At 44.4% G+C, this 20,744-nt stretch overlaps 1 protein-coding gene across 2 annotated transcripts in view; it reads left to right on the top strand.

Annotated features, from left to right (window-relative positions):
- CADPS (calcium dependent secretion activator) overlaps positions 1-20,423 on the top strand; it is a 434,238-nt gene extending 413,815 nt beyond the window's left edge. For both annotated transcript variants that reach the window (XM_087825065.1, XM_087825064.1), the window contains 2 exons: positions 15,928-16,032; positions 19,206-20,423. In XM_087825065.1, the coding sequence (XP_087681191.1) occupies positions 15,928-16,032; positions 19,206-19,385 (285 nt within the window). In that variant the 3' untranslated portion in view covers positions 19,386-20,423. The remainder of the gene's footprint in view (positions 1-15,927; positions 16,033-19,205) is intronic.
- The last annotated feature ends 321 nt before the right edge of the window (positions 20,424-20,744 follow it).

The raw sequence follows: 20,744 nt of genomic DNA, 5'->3' as shown, positions 1-20,744 counted from the left end.
CACATGTTCCCTTTTCAAAGGCAGCACTCTGTCTTTCTCTCCTCAGCCCTGAGCCCCAGGCATCGGAACCTGCTTTCCTGCCTCCTTTAGAGGGGAGGTCGCTATGCACCCCCAGTGTTTCCTCTAGGAGCCTGAGAAGCCTTCGCCAGTCCCCTGTGCGATCATCCCTGCCCGGTCACTTTCCATGTTGCTCCTGCCTTCGCACCACTCCTCCTTCTCTGTTGGAACCCAACCTCCCCTTCCAGCTCCTGGCCCATCCTCCGAATATCATCCCTGCACCCAAGCCTTCCTTGCTGACTGCTTTTTGAAAACCACTCAATGCCATCTCTAGCTCCTAAAAAGATCATCCGCTTTCCACATGAGAAGCCATTCCTCATACAGCCCAGGCCGACCACATTGACATAGATCTAATGCCAAGTTGTTTAGGGGATTTTTTACTTTTAACTTGCACCCAGTTATAGTTGTTGACTTCTGTTGCCTTGGAATTCAGGAGCTCTGGATGGTATATTCATGTCCTTTCATCATCTGCTTGGAAACTAGCTAGGTGGTTTGACCTAAAGCATTGATCTATTTATCTGAGCATGTTTCATGGAGTAACATGGAAATTATGTGAATACATACATTGTGTTGTTTTTATATTGAGGGTTATGATTAAAACAAGCTCGGCCAGGGAAACAAGTCCCTGAAGTCAAAGTGAATTTTCCTGCATAAGAACTTCAACTTTGACTCACCAAACTCTCATGATTCATGACTATAGAAAGTTTAATATGTGCAAATTATGAAATTAGCCCTAATGTGATTAACCAACGCTGTTTTAAAAAAGACAAAGTTGGCACTCCATGCTGTCTTTCTGTTCTGTACATGAGTTACAATCCTTATTTTAGAGTATGATTTCTATAATCATTTCTATATGCTATGCAAATTCCTTGTTCAGTTGCTTACGTCAATCTGCTTGTGAATTAATGCAGTTAACTCCAAAGGCAGTTCCTGTACCTAAGAAGCAATCAGGGGGTGGCCAGATGCTGTTCGTGAATAATCTGAATTCTGTTCATAGGATGAATCTTTCTCCTACCTATGAAGTCCTTGAATGCATATCAGAGAATAGTTTTCAGACAAATTATTCACACTCCTCTCATGGATAATAGGTGGTAGGATGTGCCATCAAAAGTAGAATTTTGTTTTCAACATAATTGAGCTTAAAGTGATTGAGATGGCTTGAAAGTGTGAATTTGGATTGTAACTATACATTTTCTCAAAACAGTAGGTTCTTTTGAGAGGACAGAGGCTAAAGGCATGGGGGTCCATTTTCTCAATGCACAGGGAGGCCTAGGACTAAATCCCCGACATATCCAGAGAAAAATAGGCCCAGAAAAAGGTATTGTTAACCATGGTCAGTTTGTTAATTCCCAAACTGCACACCTGCCCTGGGCGGCCCAGGTGGCAGACAAGGCCTGGTCAGAAGCTGATTGGGGCTTAATCACGCTTCGCTCATTATTTATGTCTCTTGGAGAGAGAAATAGTCTGAACTGAGAAAATCCAGGTACATAAAAGAACTGTTTCTTTTCTCTTAAATATCACAGTTCCCCAGTCCACTTGCTGAAAGTTGGGCGTCAGCCTCTGACATTTGCCACGAAAACTTGTCTATTTAACAGAAGTCACAAGCTCGAGTCTGTCCTGATTTGCTGTGATGGGTCCTGCTGGTCAGCCAGGGGGCATCAGAACAGCTGGTGTTGGGCCAGGTTCCATCGTTCATTCAGGGTTTGACCACTAGTTACATTTTTATTCAATTACTCAGACGCCCAGCAGTTTCAGAAGTCAGATTGTGGACAGGCAAGCACAGATCTAATTTTGATGCTTAAATTGGATTCTTTCTTTCAGGACAGCAGGGCTTTGGAGGCTAAGCAAAAGAGAGAGAAGGGAAAGGTGTATTTCACTATTTGGGTACCTTACCCTCAAAGGTGGAAAGCTTTTGCAGGGTGTCACGCCTCCTCATTTAACTGGACATTAAATAGGGCATGGCGCTACAGGGAGAAGCAGCTGTTTAAGGAGCCATGGGCTTCAGGCTCTCTGGAGAGTCAGGAGCAGGGAAAATATAATGAAAATTAAAAGCCAATTGTTCCGTATGGCTTACTATGTTTCCCTTTCTCTCTTTTTCATAGAGAACAAATTCATACAACTATTTTATGCTATAGACATGTAAAATGGGAATTAAAAAGGAACTACATCTTGAGGCTGTTAGGCAAATTAGAGTTTAATTCATATAAACTGCTTAGAATAGTGCTTGACGCACTTAAGTGCCCATTGAAGGTATATTCATTATTTTTATTGCTAATTTTTATTTTAGTTATCTCATTATTGCTAACTTTTATTATCCACGTTCCAAGGTGAATTCAATGGAACATAAGTACCCTAAGAGATATCAGTAATAGGTGGCTCAGGAAAAGTGGTTTTTTAAGTCAACTACATTTGGAAAATATAAAGCAAAGTTGAATGGAGGTGTTTTTTTGTTGTTTGGGTTTTTTGGGGTTTTTCAACTGCAGGGCTTCTCAGAGCATTTACTACGTCACTGTAACCTCATGAATCGGAATCGCCAGTAGTTTTCGGACACAGCGTACAGAACGCCTGCGTGTGTTCACATCACTCATTCCCAGGCCCGTGAAACCGCAAAGCTGGGGAAGTTCACACTAGTGTGACTTTTCTTTCCTTTTAAAAACTTACCGCCGAATCCCTCTGGGAAGCTTTGTCCTGGCTGCCTTTAGCCCAACGGATGTTATAAAATAGTAAACGTTCTCCAGGAAGAGCCTCCGATTTTCCTCCTCCCGAACTTTGGAGGCGCCGGCGGCTGGGGACTGCGGCGGGAACCGGGGAGCGGGGCCGGGCCCACAGCTGGGAGGCCGCTGGCCTTTGATGCGCACGGCTCTTTGCTTTCCCGTGGGCATTGTTCGGTGTCTTCATAATGTTTTTGAAGGCGTCCCACAGCCTCGAATACCCAAACTTCAGAACCACCCTGGATTCAAAAGGTGAAAGGCCCTTACTCAAAATTTCAAAACACATCATTATCTGGACAAAGAGAGGAGTCGCCTCTCTCTGGGGCTTTCCAGTCCAAGTTTATGTCACTATTTAAATAAATAAAAAGACACAAACTCTTTGGATTGGTTCCGCGGGGCTGGGAGCCCTGCGATAAGAGGTCACTGGTGTGAGTTACTATGGTAATTGAGTAGTATCAGCAATAGTTTTGCTCTCATGAGCATTAAAGCACAAAATAATAGGCGAACAACAGTGGTTAAAGCAAGCAGGTAGGATTACCAGGTTCTTTTGTCGGAAGTATATAATGTCTTGTAGTCAGTTTTAAAGACTTCTCAACCCCCAAATCCACCCACCGTCACCTGCTGAGTGATTTTGTATGCTTAATCTCCTGCCCTCAACTCCAAGATCTCTGCTAATTTGAGGCAAATGGGCATTTCTGACATTAAATAGGGCAGCAAGGAAGCTCTGACCTAGAAAACCGCATTCTAAAGCACCGAGAAAAATATTCTTTCAACAATTTTGTTAAGGCTCTTTTCAATGCCGAGGGGGAGGAATAGCTTTCACTGAAATGGGAGGGTGCAGCCTCCCAAGGAATGGTTTTTGCAGAACAAGAAAAAAAAGAGAGAAAAGAGAAAGAAAGAGAAACTTGCCGAGCATCCCCACTCCCAACTTCCCCCATAAAACTTGTCACTTTGCATTGCCATCCGCTACCCCAACAATAATCACTCCGTGCCTATTGCTAATTGCAAGCACAGCTGAGGCCCAGCGGGGAGCCCTTGCACAGTCTCAGGCCTTTATACGAGGCTCAATCTGTTGTATGGCACTTGTTCACACACAAAAAAACTACCAGCAAAGGCAGAAAGAGGCAGAGTCACAGGTTTCTTGTAATCCCTCCGCCTCCCCGCTGACAGCCCAGCCCTAGAAGCATTCCTGGTTTTGTCTTCCTCTTTACAAAATCCGAAGTGACCTTAAGCTGCGAGTATGTCAGCTTTTGAATGTCGAGTTGCCGGCTCCTTCAGGTGCATTAAGGAGCAGGGAGGGGGGGCTGCATCTGGCTTCTGCGTGTCTGTTTGCAGCACCCCTGGGGCGAGCTGCGGCTTCCTGTAACATGTAAAATATGAGTGTGAACTCAGAGTTCATGGCAAGGAACAGGAGGTCAGGCCTCCATTCAGTTCTAAGTAAAGACACTGGGAGTTTGCAGATGTTTTTCTGTATGTGTAATGACACCACTCCCCTCCCCAGCCACCAGGCACCCGAGCGCCGTTTTTTGATAAAATGTGCCACAATCAGTGTGCTACTTGCAGATTTATTCATATCAATTTTTGCAATTTATATATTCAGAGACAAGATTGCTATTTCGGCAACTTTATGTTGGATGTTGTACATTTGCCTCTAGAGAAAGGGGGAAAGACGTATGGGGCGGGGAGGGTGGGCAGGAACAAAAAGAAATTAAGTCTGTTCCTTGGGCCACCAGCTGGGGTGTTGTCAAGGAGACAAAGCGTCCGACAGGAGGGTCTGTGTCCCCCTTTTGCCCAGCGGTCACTTCCTGCTCAGGCTTGGAGGTGGCAAATCTATTGCTTCTGGCCCAGAAGAAGGCCCACGAATAGCTACTGTGAGGAGGAGAGTGGGGGTGGGGGTGGGGGTGGGGGTGGCGGGGCAGATCCCCTCCGGAGACAAGGCCCACCTGAAGAAAGGCCTTCCCATCCTTCCTCAAGGTCAAGAACAGGTAGCCCAAGAAAATCCTCGGCCTGGGCCTCTGTTTGGGCCCGACAGGGAGCGCCCAGCCCTTCCCGTGCGCCGTGCCACCCTCTAAGATGACAGGAATTAAGCCTCCTGTGACATTCCCACTTGCAGAAATTGTGCTCCCCGCCCGAAGCCTCGTGCTGTATTTTCACTGAAGGAAGACCTGGGTGGAGCGAGCGCGGAGATTAATCCTTCCCGCCTGGGGAGTAAATGCTCCTCAGTGGGGCAGTGTTAATTGCCGAGCCTGGTGCAAAGATCATTTCGAGGCATTTAATAAATACATGATTTTTATTAGTGTAACTGTTCCACGTAGGAGTTATTTCTCAGCAAAGGGCAAAAGCTTTGCCAGCCCTGCATTATTAGCCTAATTCCACTTAATTGTTTCCTAAAATAAGGGCTTCCTGAGCACACATTCCCAACCTTAATAAGTCTGGTGGTGGGGGTGATTCTGGGTGGGGAGCTGCTGCCCTTTGGGGCAGAGAGACAGGGTCTCTGCGCTTGGAAAGTCAGGGGTGGGGGCCGGTAAGGGGAGTCTCCGTGAAAACATGAGGTGACATGTCACACAGTGTGAGAAAGGCATCCCTTTTTTTGTTGTTTGGACCCAATTCTCTATGAGGATTCTCAGTCCCCATCTCTGGGTTTCATTTCATTCTGTTTCACAGATTTAGAAGTTGGCCCCGTGGCACGTTTTAAATAAACCAAATAAATGACTGAGCAAATGCTACCAGATTTGTTCTTTGTTCTTCAGTCTCAAAATTCGGCCTTGAGAAATTGTCTCTCTCAGTCCTGGTATTAAATAAAATGCCTGTGTTCATCTTAACAAAGCATTTGGGGGCATTTCGTGAAACGTGGTTGCGTTCCAGATTAGAATATGTCCTTTGCCAAATCGCCGGGCTTTCTTAAGGAAAGTTTCCTTTTCAGTATGGAAAGTGATTTTTCGTTTTGCATCTTTTTGTTTTAGTTATAGTAAAATAAACATAAGATTTACCATGTAAACCATTTCAAAGTGTACACTGCAGTGGTGCTGAGTACATCCACACTTGTGCAACCAGTCTCCAGAACTCTGTTCATCCTGCAAAACTGAAGCTCTGTAGCCACCAAACAATAGCTCCCATGTTCCTCTCCCCGCCCCTGCTCCCACCTTTCCATTTTCTGTCTATGAGCTCGACTGTCCCAGATACCGCCGATGAGTGGAATCACACAGTATTGGCCTTTTGTTTCCTGGCTTATTTTAGTTATTTGTATACTGTCCTCAAGGTTCCTCCGTGTTGTAGCACATGGCAGGATTTTCTTCCTTGTAAGGCTGAATAATATTCCATTGTGTGTATGCATCAGCTTTTGTTCACCCAGTCGTCGGTCACTGAGCCCTTAGGTTGCGTCCACCTTTTGGCTGTTGTGAATACTGTTGCTGTGAAAATGGGTGTGCAGATACCTCTTTGAGATCCTGATTTTCTTTTTTTTTTTCTCATCTGTCCTCAAAAGCTGGATCTTTACCCTTGTGTAATGGCACTTACTTAGGCTGCAGAAATGGTGGAAGAGTGGTACCTGCGTTTGAGTTGATATAGCTTTTGCTTTAGGAAGATATTACTGCCTTCCTGTTTTTAGTTAAATATCTGAGTTGTTTTTTGACTTAGTTTTCTCACTGAGAGGTGGTACACTATTTCCAGCAATATCTACACGGAAGTATTAGGAAAGAAAGCCTTTCAGAGACCATCACATCTCCTTGCAGGTAACTGTGCACCATATTGAAGCATGGGATGTGGCAGGATACAAGGAAATTTATGATTTGTTGGGTTTCATACAGTCTGATTGATACAGGGGCAAAGAACAAACAAACAAACACCTTGTTTCTAGTCTGGCTTTGGCTAGCTTGGATAGCTTATTAAGATTGCCAACAAGTTGACCTGGCCGAGTAGCTCAGGCCAGGCATCGTTGGTTAGAGCATCGTTCCAACTTCAAGATTGAGGGTTCGATCCCCAGTCAGGGCACATACAAGAATTAACCAATGAATGCATCAGTAAGTGGAACAACAAGTTGATGTTTCTCTCTCTTTATCTCTCTCTCTAAAATCAATCAAATTTTTTTTAAAAAAGATTGCCAACAAGTTAATCAAAACCATTTATAAAAACAAAGCATGTGTCTTCTAGAGAGAGTCTGCCATGAGCTTAGCTTTGAATTAAACTCTCCTGCTTTATATACTTTCAGAAAGGGTCCTTTGTGACTCTACTTAATTCCTTATATGTTTCCACAGGCAGCGAATAGTGGCAGGACTGACTTGGGTTAGAAGACTGCAGCGCAGCAGGTCAGGGGTCCAAGTATGGACTCAGCATTCTGATCACTCATAGGAAGCCGCAATACTAAAGACACTTGTTTGATATTTCTCCACATTTCAGGATTCCAGAGTCAAGATTTGGTAGTGAATAGCTTAACTACTTATTTCAGCAATTTTCATCCGGTGTGCCGTAAGAATTTTTAAATCATGCACTACTGACTATTGAGAGGCACTGACCTCTTTTCCCTTAGGTTGTCAAATTTTAAAAAATGACCACAGCCAACACAACAATAGCTGTCCGGTATGGATGAATCAAAATTATACCTACTTTTTTTTGTTAGATTGGCAAACAATAGATTTTTGGGGTATGCCGCAGAATTTTAGTACATAATTAGTTTATGCGTGCCATGAGATGAAAAAGGTTGAAAGTCACTGATTTATTTTAATAAACGAATGTAAAAGTATTATTGAGGCCCTTTCTAAGGAGATTAAGATAATATTGCTCCCAAAAGCTAAATTCTATATGTGTTCCTAGAGAAGCAGCAAAAACTTTAAACAGTCACATTTTAAATCCAGTTTTAAAGTTATTTTTTGTTTGCACCATCTCTTCCTTAGAAGCAGCAGCTACTGGCGGAAGCACAGCCAAATGCTCTCGGCTCCGGGCCGTAGAGAACTGTAGCCTCTCGGGCCATAGTTTTCAACAGGGTGCCCCTGTTTCTCCATCGGTCCAGATGCATCGGACTTCCAGGGGGTGCAATCCAGAGAAGAGCCATAGCACTGGGGCAGTTTTGCAAAGACTTCAAAGAAATCAGGTTTTAGGCACTCAAAGAATTGCAGATGTTGAAAAAAAGCCAACACCCTCAAGTGCAGAGAACATTTGGAACAGCCTAGAAGGTCATTCTGATGATCTGTACCCTCTGATTTTGGTGTCTGGTTATTTTGGGCATCTTTATGCTCTTAGCTGAGCATCCTGAAGCGGAGACTGGGAAATACCTATTTCTGGGAGCAGTCGTTTTGGTAAATCAAATCCTGAATTATAATAATACTCAAATAAGGCAGAAGCACTCAGATGACATGCCCTTTTAGATAAGCCCTTGGGGAGCTCTCACAAGTTCTGAGACTTGCATGCAGCTCTTCAGTGCTTTGCCCACGTGGTAGAGATGACCCGAACCTGCCAGGGTTTCTCAGGCACAGCCTCTCTCAGTCTGAATTAGGACACTGAATGTAACACAGCCCTGGCGATCCTTAGACCTGACAGACGTGGCTATGCAATTGCGGCTCAGGTTAGTGGAGCTGCGGGCACTTTGGTAGAAGTGTAAAGAAACTCTGATGCTTTTCACATGCTCTTAAATTACCCACATTGTAAGGAAGAAATATGCATTAAAAGCTTCAAATATAAAAGATTTCATTACAGTATTTCAATATGTCAACTTAAATAGGCTGTAGGGTTTTTTTCCTAACTAATTATAACCCACTCTGGTCACAAAAAGCAAAGCGAGGAACTTGGTCACATGGGTGTGGTCAAAGTATTATCTTCCTCTTGGACTCCTTGCCAACAAACAAAATGTCCTTTCTCCATTAAACACTCCAGGCAAGGTGTTGAGTGGGAGAAATGGTACTTTCCAAAGAAAAGATCAGAGCCCTCCAGCATTCAGTTTCTTCAGCCCAGAAACTCGGTTTGGTTACCAAGAGGTTACAAACAACCTGTTTGCTGAGACATTTTTAGAAGAATAGGAGGTGCTCAGAAAGCTTTGCGCAGCCCTCAGTAGCTTGTACTTAGAGAGATGTGTTCTCTTACTCGTGCAGCCGGGCGGGATGGCGTGGTTCAGATCATTACAGCTGAAACTCCGTGAGTGCCTGGCACTCTTGTAAACACTCAGCAAACATTCACTCATTTAATCCCCACAACAACACTAAGTCGTTTACATTACTATCCCCATTTAACAGATGAGAAAACTGAGGCACAGAGAAGTTAAGGGGTTTATGAAGAATCAAATATAGGAGAGGCCTGGTTCAAGTCCATTCTTTTAGCCACTAGACTGCACTGCCTCTCAGCACTTGAGTCCAGGGTCCATCTCCTGTTTGCTGCTAGACCACTTCTCTCAGTCTTGGTTTCCTCATCTGTGAAGTGAGACTACAGATGATAATAAAGACTCAACTGTTCAGAATTTGGCCATGAACTACCCAGGCATTTAGTGCTTTGCCTGCATGCAGTATATGGCTGGAGCGTGCCAGTTTCAAAGGAAATACATATTTAGAAATGAACTAACAATAGAACTCACATCCTTGTGAATTTCAACCCATTCACGCTTACGATATATTGGATTGAGTCACAAGTTTTTCATCAAAAAAGGTGTGTGTTTGTGAGTGATACGATTATTGGTTCTTAGGCCAAATACCACAATTTCTAAAAGAGCTCATGTTTACGATCTTGGGCAACATATTGCCCTCAGTTATAGGCCTGGGGCAACATGTCTTGTTGAGAATGTGTATATATATATATATATATATATATATATATATATATATATATATATATATATATATGCGTGTGTTTTCCTAAAAGGGATACACTGTGGTATGCATGTCACACTTCAATAAAATTTTTCTTTAAAGAAAAAAGCAACACAGAAAGAACTGAGTTTACACCAGATAATTTTCATTAGACTCTAAAATTGTCTCTCTCATGGTACACCCTGATGACATCTTCTCTAATTTCCAGGAAACCAATTTCCCCAAGGCCCTACTATTTTACCTTCTCTGTTCACTGACAAATTTAAAGCTTATGATGTATAATTTTTCAGAACTGAAATTTTGATCAATGTTAGAACATTTTATCTGCAAAATTCTATTAGGAAAATTCAGTCCGTTGTGATAAAGGCAACTGTTCTAATTGTATTTCTTCTTGAAAACTCAAACTGCTCACAGTGAGAACTTTCTCACTTTTTCCCAGTAGCAATTGCTGAGCTACCAATGTCAAAGAAAATAAGAAGTCAGGCAGGGCTATAGGGGAGAAGAAAAATTGTGTTGATCTTACTACGAAATGGGATCCTTCACCCCCACCCAGCTTCTAATCATGTCCCTTACGAGTTAGTAATGGTTGACTCTCATCTATCAGTTCTTTGAGGCTGTTGAGTGGTTTTCCATGGGAATCCCCTTGACTTCCCACACTGGACTGAGCAACTCCGTAAGCCCGTAAAAAGCAGAATCTTTTGAACCACCAAGCCAAGCTCAGGCTCTGAGACAGGTTCAGCAGCATCACACTTCCCCTTTGAGAAGTTCCAAGCTGCATGACGTTGCTGAGGAAACTCGAGCTGTTTCTACATAAACAATCCATTACTTTTTTTTAATTATTGAGTTGAATAACAGGCTACTTATTTAACTTATCTATGCCCCCCTTTTTTACAGGGCTATTAATAGTGTCAACCTCTTAAGAGGTCAGCTTGATAATTGAGTTATATGTTCCTTTAGAATGCTGGGTATAGTGTCTGCACATTGTAAGGGCTCGGTATTCAATGACTCGGTAGCTATTTTTATTAATTGTCGGGGGGGGGGTGTATGTGTGTGTGTGTGTGTGTGTGTGTGTGTGTGTTGGGAACCTTGTGTGAAATAGTACTTTGTTTAAAACAGTAGACTCTGACATCATATAGAATGGGCTGATCTGACCGGGATTGTGTAAGTTAAGGGGTAAGTTACCCTCGTGATTGGTGAGCACAGTGAATAGTTCTACCTCCGTGCAGCCTCTATTGCCATTGCCACTCGTGTGTGATATGTGGTTTGCTCTGAAAACAATGAATCATTAACAGTAAGGTCTCTGTAGGTCATCAAGTTAACATCAGGATGGGAGTCTGGAAATTAGATGTATTGAGGTGGAGATGGCCGTGGTCACTAGTAATGCTCCATCTTGCTGATTAGGGACTCTCCAAATCTAAGTGAAAGCCCATATTCTGTGAACTCTATGTTGTCTAATGAGGTGTGAATTATTTATCTTATCCCTCTACCCTGAAGCCTCTCCAAGAGATAAATTTTCTAGGGGAACAGTAAACCCAGGGGTAGGGACTAGGGAGAGGTACATGAGTCACTTCTCAGTTGCAAAATTTTGGAACTTCTCAGTTTTAAGAAATACAGTAATCGAGAAAAATAATATTTTAATACAACATTTTAAAAAATCAGAATTAATGCCAAAAATTCATTATGAACAAAATATCAAAATATTAATTAAAGACAGTATCCAATCCTGTACTTGCAAGATCCTGCCTTACTTGCTTCCCCCAGTCCTGGTTATAGTGAACCTGGTACTGCAGAAGATACACGTTCTGTGTAAGGGTTGCTCGCATAAAGTTTGTGTGCTTGCAGGGCAGAATGTGTGACCCAAGGGTATCTGCATATTAACTACCTAAGCTTCTACTAGGAAGTACATTGAGAAAATCCCTCTGTGTTTACATTGAAAGTACTTGTATCTGTTAGATTTCTGAGAGTAATAACCAAAGTAACTAAATTTTATTGAGTGCTTACTATGTGACAGTCAGCCTGCGAGGCAATTTACATAAAGTAATCATCTCTTTTAATGCTCACAGTAATCCTATGAATTAGGTACTGGTATTAACCCCGAGAGGAAAGTGAGAGGGAGTTAAGTAGCTTGCTGGAGCTTACCCAGCTAATAGAGGGCAACCCAAGATGAAGCTGTAACTTATCCACGCAGGGTTCGCATCTAGGTCAGTGCACTATAAGATTTGCTTTGTGCACCCAGGATGGTTAGTAGGTTTGGGGGATGATCTACCACAAAACAAGTTTACAACAGAATTGCATTTCTAAGAGCTAGTCGTGTGTCCTTTCAGAGTTAAGCTCACAGTTCCAGAGATACTCCATTAGGAACCACTTCCCCCTCCACCAAGGGACATGGCCTTCCCGGTCGCCTGCTCTGCTTTCTCCCTTGTTTTCTAGTATTTCTTGGGGAGGGAGGGGGAAGGAGAGAAAGAATAGAATGGGGGGGGGATGATGGTGATGGTGACGGTGACGGTGACGGTGACGGAGGTGGTGGTGGCAGCAGCGGCATTTACTGAGGCCTTATCGTATGCCAAGCGCTGTGATGAGAGCTTTAACTCACATTACCTAAGTTAGTCACCAAAAAGCCTATGGAAGACTGGTTAATCCCATTTTTGATTAGGAAACTGAGTCTCTGAGAATGTAAGTAACTTGTCCAAGATCATAAACCCAGGAAAAAGACAGGTGAGGTCTGTGCTCTTCATGACTACAGTGTAGAATGGAAGAAAGAGGAGCTAAGTGGGAAAGTTTTAGATTAGCCTTCCAGCTCCTCCTAGAGCCTTTGGAAGTGGTCACTGCTACTGGAGCAGCCCCCAACTTTCTAAGGACCTATTGTCCTGCAGGCCACATCTATGATGGGCTCCCTTTCTAGTTCCAACTATAAAACCCTTACAGCATTATGCCCAGAGGGCATACTTTACAGGTGTCCAAGGTACTGGGGATTTTATTTCTCCAGTGCTTTTTCAGGATTAAAATAACCTCATTTAGGAAGTTTACAATTAATAGACCCAAATTAAAAGCAGGCAGCAAAGCAGTCATGATTATACTTAAATACTTAGTCCATGTCATCAGCTCACATTTTTTATTCCTAAGGGTTTAGAGAACATTTTTCCTAAATTGTAGTGCCCAGGTGTTAGGATATCTCTGGAAAAGGCTTAGCTGAGTCACAGAGAAAACAAAATGGGGAGAACTAGAAATGCTTTATTAATTTCCCCTTCAGAAAAATCATAACAAACCTTCAGTATTAGCATCGATCTCAACTAAAGCAAACCTGATGAGTAAGCCCTATAAACTGCACGAGGAAACCAGGAGCCACCCAGATACCCAAGAATCTGCTGATCAGTGTTTAACAACTGGCTTCCTGGGAGGGAGAATGCCCTGGTTTGAGGTGTTAGCCAATTTCCATGGTGTAAACATTCCTACCATGGCCTATTTCTGCCTATCAGTGTGCTACCCTGAATGTGGAGCTGGGAAGAGATGCACAGGATTAGCTCTCATGAAGAGCACACTATTATTATAGCTCTCAGGGAAGAGTGATCAGGTGATCCTTTATTTCAGTCCAGTGCTTAATCCTGGAGAACCGCACTCACCAGCTGTGTGACCCTGGGCAAGTTGCTGCACCTCTCTGTGCCTTTGTTTTCTCCTCTACAAAGGATAATGTGGAAGATCCCTTTCACCTCTACCATTTTAAAGTTCTAGAAGGCAGTGACTCCTGCTTTCTCCGCCATCCAAGTGCCTTTAAGCGCTTTCCAGAAAACCAAGTTAGCGCTGTGCTGCGTCCAAAAGTGCCGCCAACTTCATCTCCTGAGCAGAAGGTTTGGAAAGGAGCGACTTCTCCCTTTTGCCTCTTGAAATGTGTAGCCAATGGGGCATCATACATTTTTTACACTTCTCTTGCTAGATGTGAGATCCAGGAGGAATGGATGTTCCAGGGCGCTCTTGCTCTCCCGGGTGGGCATCTGTGCGTGTGATGCATGCGCTGGGCCTCGCCTCCCGCTCTGCCCTTTCGGCAGCAGGCAGAGTCCTCATGGTATTCTACCTTTTTGTTTTGATTTTTTACAAGAATGGGAACTACTCATATAAAACAGGGGTGGGGGTCGTTATTTTTTCCTGGAAGGTGGCACGTCTCTTAGCAAAGAGAAAAGGCATGTCGCACAAGGCTTGCTGGCAGTGATCGGAGCCAGCGCCGGTTTGCCTGTTGTCACAGCCAAAGCAAAATGCCACCTCTGCCTAGAAGCCAGAGTGCCACATTCCTCTTTTGTGTCCCTGAGATACACCCATCGTGAGGCCCTGGGCTTGTAGGTTTGGCCAGGAGGTCATCTGGGTTCCTCGAAGGTCATCTTTCATCCCCAGGAGCTGGGGGTGGGGGAGATTGCTCATAACTCTCAAAATAGGTTATTTGAGCCCCCAGATTGCATGTCAGAAACAGCTCGTAAATGTGGAATTTGAGGCTTGGGGCGAACACAGGAGCATCCCCAGCTGCCGAGAGTAAGATAGGGCTGAGGGAACGCCAGTGACCCAGTGAGATTCCTGTCTCCAGTCCCCTTCTTAACAAACCCAAATACAGTGACAGCACAAGCTCCAGAATCCGCAGGCAGGAGGTGCCAAAACACCCCAATAACCCTGCCCCCCCAAAAAAAGTTTCAGTAAAATGTTCTCACTCCCAGAGGGGAAAACCTGTCCATGCCTGAAGCAGCTTGACCCGGCAACCCGCCCCCCCAGGAGTGAACTGCAGATCTCAGGAAAAACTCCCCACCCCCACCGCCTGCTCCCCGGGGAGGGACAGAAGGTTCCACGCTGACAGTTTCGCCTCCATGATCTTTAAAAGAGCAGACGTTGGCTGCGAGGCTGCAGCGCTGCCTCGGTTGGGGTATGTGGTCTCTGCTTGCGGCTGGGCTCCAAGGAGAGCCGCCGTTGGCGCCGATGAGAAAGGAGCCTAGAAATGCAAGATTTCAGAGAGGGCTTCTGAACGCCATGGCTGAGACTCCGCCGCTTCTTGCAAGGTGAAACTTGGCAGTTCTACCTTGCAAGTAAAAAACCCAAATTAATTTTTTTTAAAGAAATTAAGTCAGAAACAAGGCTTTGGAAAAACTGTGAGTGTTAGGCATAAACTGATTTTGGATGATCTTTAGGTGAGAAAGGGTGGAGTTACCATCAGAAACATGTTTTTATTTATGCTTTTCAAATCCCCACTGGTGTGCGGTGTGTGTGCGTGTGCGCGTGTGTGTGTATGTGTGTTGGTTAGCATGAGAGTGTGCATCGTCTCAATTCTCTAACCACTCTCCTCTCTTTTTTTTTTTTTTTTACATCTTTTCTGTGCCCAGTTCATATAGATGCCCAGTAAATAACTATATAGGTCCATCCACACCTTTTCATTTTATTTGTAAATTGTTTGGTATAAGCGGCAATGCGTAATGAAACCTGGTGAAGTTTAAAAGATTAGATTTTTTTTTCATACTGACACTTCATAACACTGTTCATATGTCTCCGAGTGAGATTTATGAATATATGAGCAGTACTGCAAAATCATAGCGCACCAGAGACTTCCTGCACCACAGGGGTGGCAGTCTAAAGTGACACAGCTTCAAGCATTTTTCACAGACAAGAAGCAAAATTTAACCCCCTTAAGGGGAAGTATGATTTCAACAGCTTGAAATGAGCTCATTTCTAGATGTTTTTTTTTCTCTCATCTTCCATAATTTTTGGGTGTTAAGATTAAAACAGATTGCACAGCCAATGTAAGGGCACAGAAGATGCCCAGAGTATAATTTGGCCATTAAAGAGAAACCTCCTTCCTTCATTGTCTTTGTCTAAACACCCCAGGAAGGACAATGAAAGTAAACTTTGCCCTGTATTTTTAAGGCTCTTAACCATGATTCTTGGAATTGTCCTTAGAAGACCAAGTCTGGATTTTTCAAAAGGTAAGTAGCAAGTGACATCAATTATTAGTTCAGCGGAGAAGCCCCATCTTCCTGGGCACCCGAGACAATGGCATGAGGAAATAAACAGGGACTTGAATCTCGAGTGAGTAAAATGAACCAACAAAAAAGAGAATCAGAAGAGCAAAGGGTGATCTAATGAACTGATCGTACATGAGATGTCCACAGTGGAGGAGTTCTGTTTTACATTCAAAGTCCAAACCGATCTTTTTTAGGCTGATCTGGTCTCTTGTGACTTTATGTCAATAATCGTTCATGATCTCTATGCTTTCAAATTCTCTTTAACTGTTTTGTTTCCTCTCGGGACCGAGTGGGGTGCTCCAGCGTGACCTGCTCCCTCTCTGCTCTCTAAACGTTTGCTCCATGACCCATTCGCTGGAGAACTCTTGTCTCTTTTTTCAGCAATGGTACAACAGCTCCATGAACGTGATCTGCACCTGGTTGACGGACCGGATGGACTTACAGCTTCACATTTATCAGTTGAAAACACTAATTAGGATGGTAAAGGTAAAAGAAAAAAAATTCTTCTTCTTTGCAAATAGCTTCCTGAAATGTGTTTCGTTGGCAAACTGAAAAACTTCCTTAACACAAAGAATATGAGTTTACATGTAAAACGAGATGATTTCCACCTCAGTATCTCAGGCAAGAAAAACCTGTAAAATCATTTTGGGGATGCACGGTTAATTTGTTGCTCAGACATTGGAGGAAGATTTCATAGGGAGGAATCTGACATTTTAGCAAGGCTGTAAAAATACTTTATCTATTTGCCATGTAAAAATACTGCAGGGGCCATTGTTCCCTTTGCATTATACTTTCAAAAGCTGGCTTTTGGTACCACTGTGCTAATCACACCAATTACCAATTTTATTTATGGTTTAATTAAATAAATGTTTGCCACAATTGATTTAATAGAAATATTTACCTCCAGCTATCTCTAAATATGTCCCAAGATCATTGTCAGGATGCAAAGCAATATTGTTCTCGTTGTTAATTGAAGTAGTTTCTCTTACAATGCCTGTGTACAACCCAACGTAAAGGCTCACGAAGGTGAGATAACATACCCTGAAAGTAGCTTTTCCCCTGTTCTTGCGTGTGCGCCTTGGACTAATGATAATTATTTCAGTGTGAAATCTCATGGTTTACATGAAATAATAAGATCACAGAAGGGGGTAAATACGTTTTTGATCATTTCAGTTTTCATTCGATGCTTCTCCATAGCAGGTTCAAAAACGTGTGTATGCAAAAATCTTGTTCAAAGCACAAAGTCTCTTTTAAAATATTTTAACAATAAAATGTAGCTGAATTTCTATTTCTTAAGTTTGCTGAAAGTCCCCCCACCTCACCCCCCTATCCCATTTCCTAGTCTCCTTCAGATTAGCACCATTTCACTGAAGGTGCTCCTCTACCCAGCTCTGACTTAAAACCAATCACTGCTCCGATGAGTGTAATTAAGGAGAATTATTATCATCTGCATTTGATCTCACAAAGAGTCCACCCAGGGAAGGTTACAGGCAGTGGTGTCCTGCGGATCTTAAGGAAGAAACGTATGTACTCGGACCACAGACCCAACCTAATGTTCACATTCTGTTATCTCAGTTCCTTAAAGCAAGCTCACTGGTCATTACCGGTTGACTCCCTGAGTTCCATTTTCTGGGTATAAATATTCTTTGGGGGAATTTCTGTTTAACCCCCTAATGAATAGACATGAAAATCAGGCATTAATTTTAATATTTTTAAATATCTTCCCATTACTGATATCTCCAGATCTATGTTGGGAATGTTGGAATTAGCAATAATTTATTGAGGAAAAAAATGTCAAAGAGAGGAGGTTTATTCTTAGCCTTCTGCCAAAAAAAACCCAAAAAACCCACCCAGACTTGAGCCATAGGGAAGGGACACAGAGACATCACTGCCACAGGAACCCCTCACTTTTGCCAACAGTGGGCCCAGCGTAGCCGGAGCCTCGGCACAGAGGCGTGAGCTGGAACCCACCCCCTCTTCACAAAGCACGTTACCCACGGCCTCCGAGGCGAACGCCCAAGGACGACGGGCTCTGGTCCCTGCCTCTGCACCCACCCCACGGAGTCCTCCCGTCATTCATTACTCAGCACCATTTCTTCTTCCGTCCAACATGGGACAAACATTAGCTGAGCCCTTACTTTTATAGCATAAGATGAAGGATTGAAAAGTAACGAGGCCCAGTCCCTGTCCAGCTGGAGGGCACACGGCTCTGGACCCTCAATAAAGGGGAGAGCACTCCAGTGCTTTCTACCGACCTTTCCCCCATCATATTCTGGCAGCGATTAAGTTATGCTAAGTGTCAGCAGAACAAATGATTGAAAAGTACAAAATAAATCAAGTTAATACCTGGGTCTCTGGTATACGCCATGCCTACATTTATTCAACCCCCTCACCCTCCCCCTCGAGGTGAAGGCAGTCCAGGCAGCTACCTAGGAAAGCTAGCATCTCGGTCCATAATTAGGGTGACCTTTTAATTTAGTGTCAATACCAGATTGCTTTTAAGGGGGTCAGGTGCTATGAAAAATCATAGCAGGGACAGCAGGTGTAAACTGGCCAAGTAGCCATGGAGTCATCCTGTCAGTAATCCTAATGACTGGACGTGGTGGGCTGGACTGCATTCACCAGTTAACTCTGCAGTCATTACGACACACGACCTTCCAGAGGGGTGGACCTTGTGACTGGTGACACTATGACTGCATTAGATGGACTACAAAAACATAGAAACCCCGCTGGGAGGGGCGTAGAGTTTTCCACATCCCTAGGAGAAACGAACAGCAGAGTCGGTGGCTGAAATGACATGCAGCGTGGGGAGGAGAGTTGTAGCTAGAGACAGAGTCCTCTTTCAGTACAATTTTTTACAAAGTAGACAATGGCCAGATGCTTCTGGTCATGTTCAATTAGCCCTAAGGGATTTCTAGAAAAACAGTCCTTGGGATACCTAAGGAACTCTGAGAGAAATTGCCTGAAGGAACAAAGAAAGGGTCTGTGGCACACTAATACCAAGCAGGGCATCTTGCAAAAGGGCCAGATTTCTTCCCCAAGACCCTGAAGCTGTGAACGGAGGAGATGCGCTCCTTTCCCAAGGAGATGAGAAATGAGTCGCGTGCCTGCGACGTGCTGGCGAGGCTTCAGCGCTCCATCTTCCCCACAATCGCTGCTGCCTAATAGGCTCCACGCACAACACGCATATGTCTGTCTTGTGAGCGAGGCAGAGGGATGTGCAGCTACGAGCCTGAGAAATACTAAAGACCAGACTGCAGCACCAGAACCGCAAAATACCACGATCGCTCGGGCCACCGTGTGCATGCTAATAGCCCCGTACACTGTCTCTATTATAATAGCCTAAGAGAAAGAACCAGGCCCCACACACACTAAAAAAAAGGAGCCCAGACAATTATGGAGCATTTCCCTTCATGGAACTGAATAAACACAAGCTTATGTTCTTTGCTTTGTCTCATCTAATAGTTTATCCTGTCGCAGGGTCTCATTCGCTGTCATGGCACAAGTCGCGGCGCGGGCGCCAGTGCAGCCTGGGCGCGGTGCTTTCCCTCGGACCGCGGGTGGAGCCCCGCAGGCCGCTGGCCGCCCCTGTCGCAGGCCCGCGCCCACTCCTGTCCCGTCCCTCTCCGCCCTGACCACTGCGTCTCTTCCCTCCCTAGAAAACCTACAGGGACTTCCGATTGCAAGGGGTCCTGGACTCGACCTTGAACAGCAAGACGTACGAGACCATCCGGAACCGGCTCACCGTGGAGGAGGCCACCGCGTCGGTGAGCGAGGGGGGCGGCCTGCAGGGCATCAGCATGAAGGACAGTGACGAAGAAGACGAAGAGGATGACTAGGCGACCAGAAGGCTCGGGCCTGGCGTCCGGAGGGGCCGGCCCCGTAATCAATGCATGTCCTTAGTCTGTTAGTTACCCCATTAGGGAATTTTCTGTCAATCACCACGCCCATGAGATGTTTACCAATACAATTGCCATCTTAGCTCTGTGGTATCAAGATTAGCAAACGACCTTCCAGCCCGCCCTTTCCTGGCCCGTGTCCGTATGTTTACAGCAATAGGAGCAGCATCCTTTAAACATGTTCACCGAGAGCGCGGCCCAGCCGCTAGGCGTGTCCCTGTTCCCAGCACGGCGAGCCCACGCTGAGGCCTCGTTCACGCGCGTGTGCGTTGCCGGTCGATGGACCGAGGGCCAGCGCCAGTACTTTCACTTCTCTGTTTCACGTATGTGGGTGCCGGTTATTTAAAGGGTACAATCAATTAATTTAACTGAGACACGTAGGTCTGCTCTGTTTTTTGAGAAACAAAAGGCAAGGCTCCGACAACCAACTTTTGGTTCTCTCTGTCCCCCTAAAACAAAAGAATGAAGCCCTGGTGTCCTTGTAAACCCGTCCCTTCACTTATCCTTATAGTTTAGCCGGAACAGGATGGCTACGTACCCATGGGTTGGTCCTCTCGATTGCCGTGGCAAAGGTTAGCCCATCGTGACTTACCACCAAGCACAGTTCAGAGCGACTGTCTTCTGTCCAAGTCTATCCTAGTACATGTTACGTTTTGCTTTTACGTTTCAATAACCGTGTATGTAAAAAAACTGAATATTTAAATTACAGGCCTAGACTATAAATGTGTTTATAATAAGATATGGATACTTCCTTCAGTAGACTGTAACCATAACTTAAATGGTTTTGTTCCACACTGTTTTTTATATCTGTCATGTACATTGCATTTTGATCTGTAACTGCACGACCCTGGGGTCCTCTGCAGAGCTATTTCTTTCTGTGTAAACTAGTGGATCCATCCTGCTTTTGCCTTATATAAAGCCTACAGTTATGAACGTGTGAAAAACTGTGGCTTCTCAATAAACAACTATTCAAATGTCCGAAGAGCACACTTTTGAGTCTTTGCCTCCGTCTCCTGTGACAGGACTGAAACACACAGGCAGGAAGAGGTGGAGAGAGGAGGGAGGAGTCATTTTCTGAGCCTGCTCTTGCAACTGCAGGATGCGTAGTTTTCTGAGCCCGTCTTCACGAGGGACAGCCTGAAACCTTGTGAATTCAGCCTCCACGAATTCAGAATCTGCGGGCGTTTGGACGTGTTGGGCAGATTACACTTGCATTATAGGATAAATAAGGGTTTGCTAAGCAAGGGAGTAGTGTAAACGAGAGAAATGTTTCTCCTGTACGAAGAGAAGGCCAACAAA

This window comes from Miniopterus natalensis, chromosome 15, assembly GCF_054644295.1.
Source record: "Miniopterus natalensis isolate mMinNat1 chromosome 15, mMinNat1.hap1, whole genome shotgun sequence".
NCBI classification, from domain to species: Eukaryota; Metazoa; Chordata; class Mammalia; order Chiroptera; family Miniopteridae; genus Miniopterus; species Miniopterus natalensis.
Note: the sequence above shows the minus strand (reverse complement) of the source record. Positions and strands in the feature narration are given on the sequence as shown.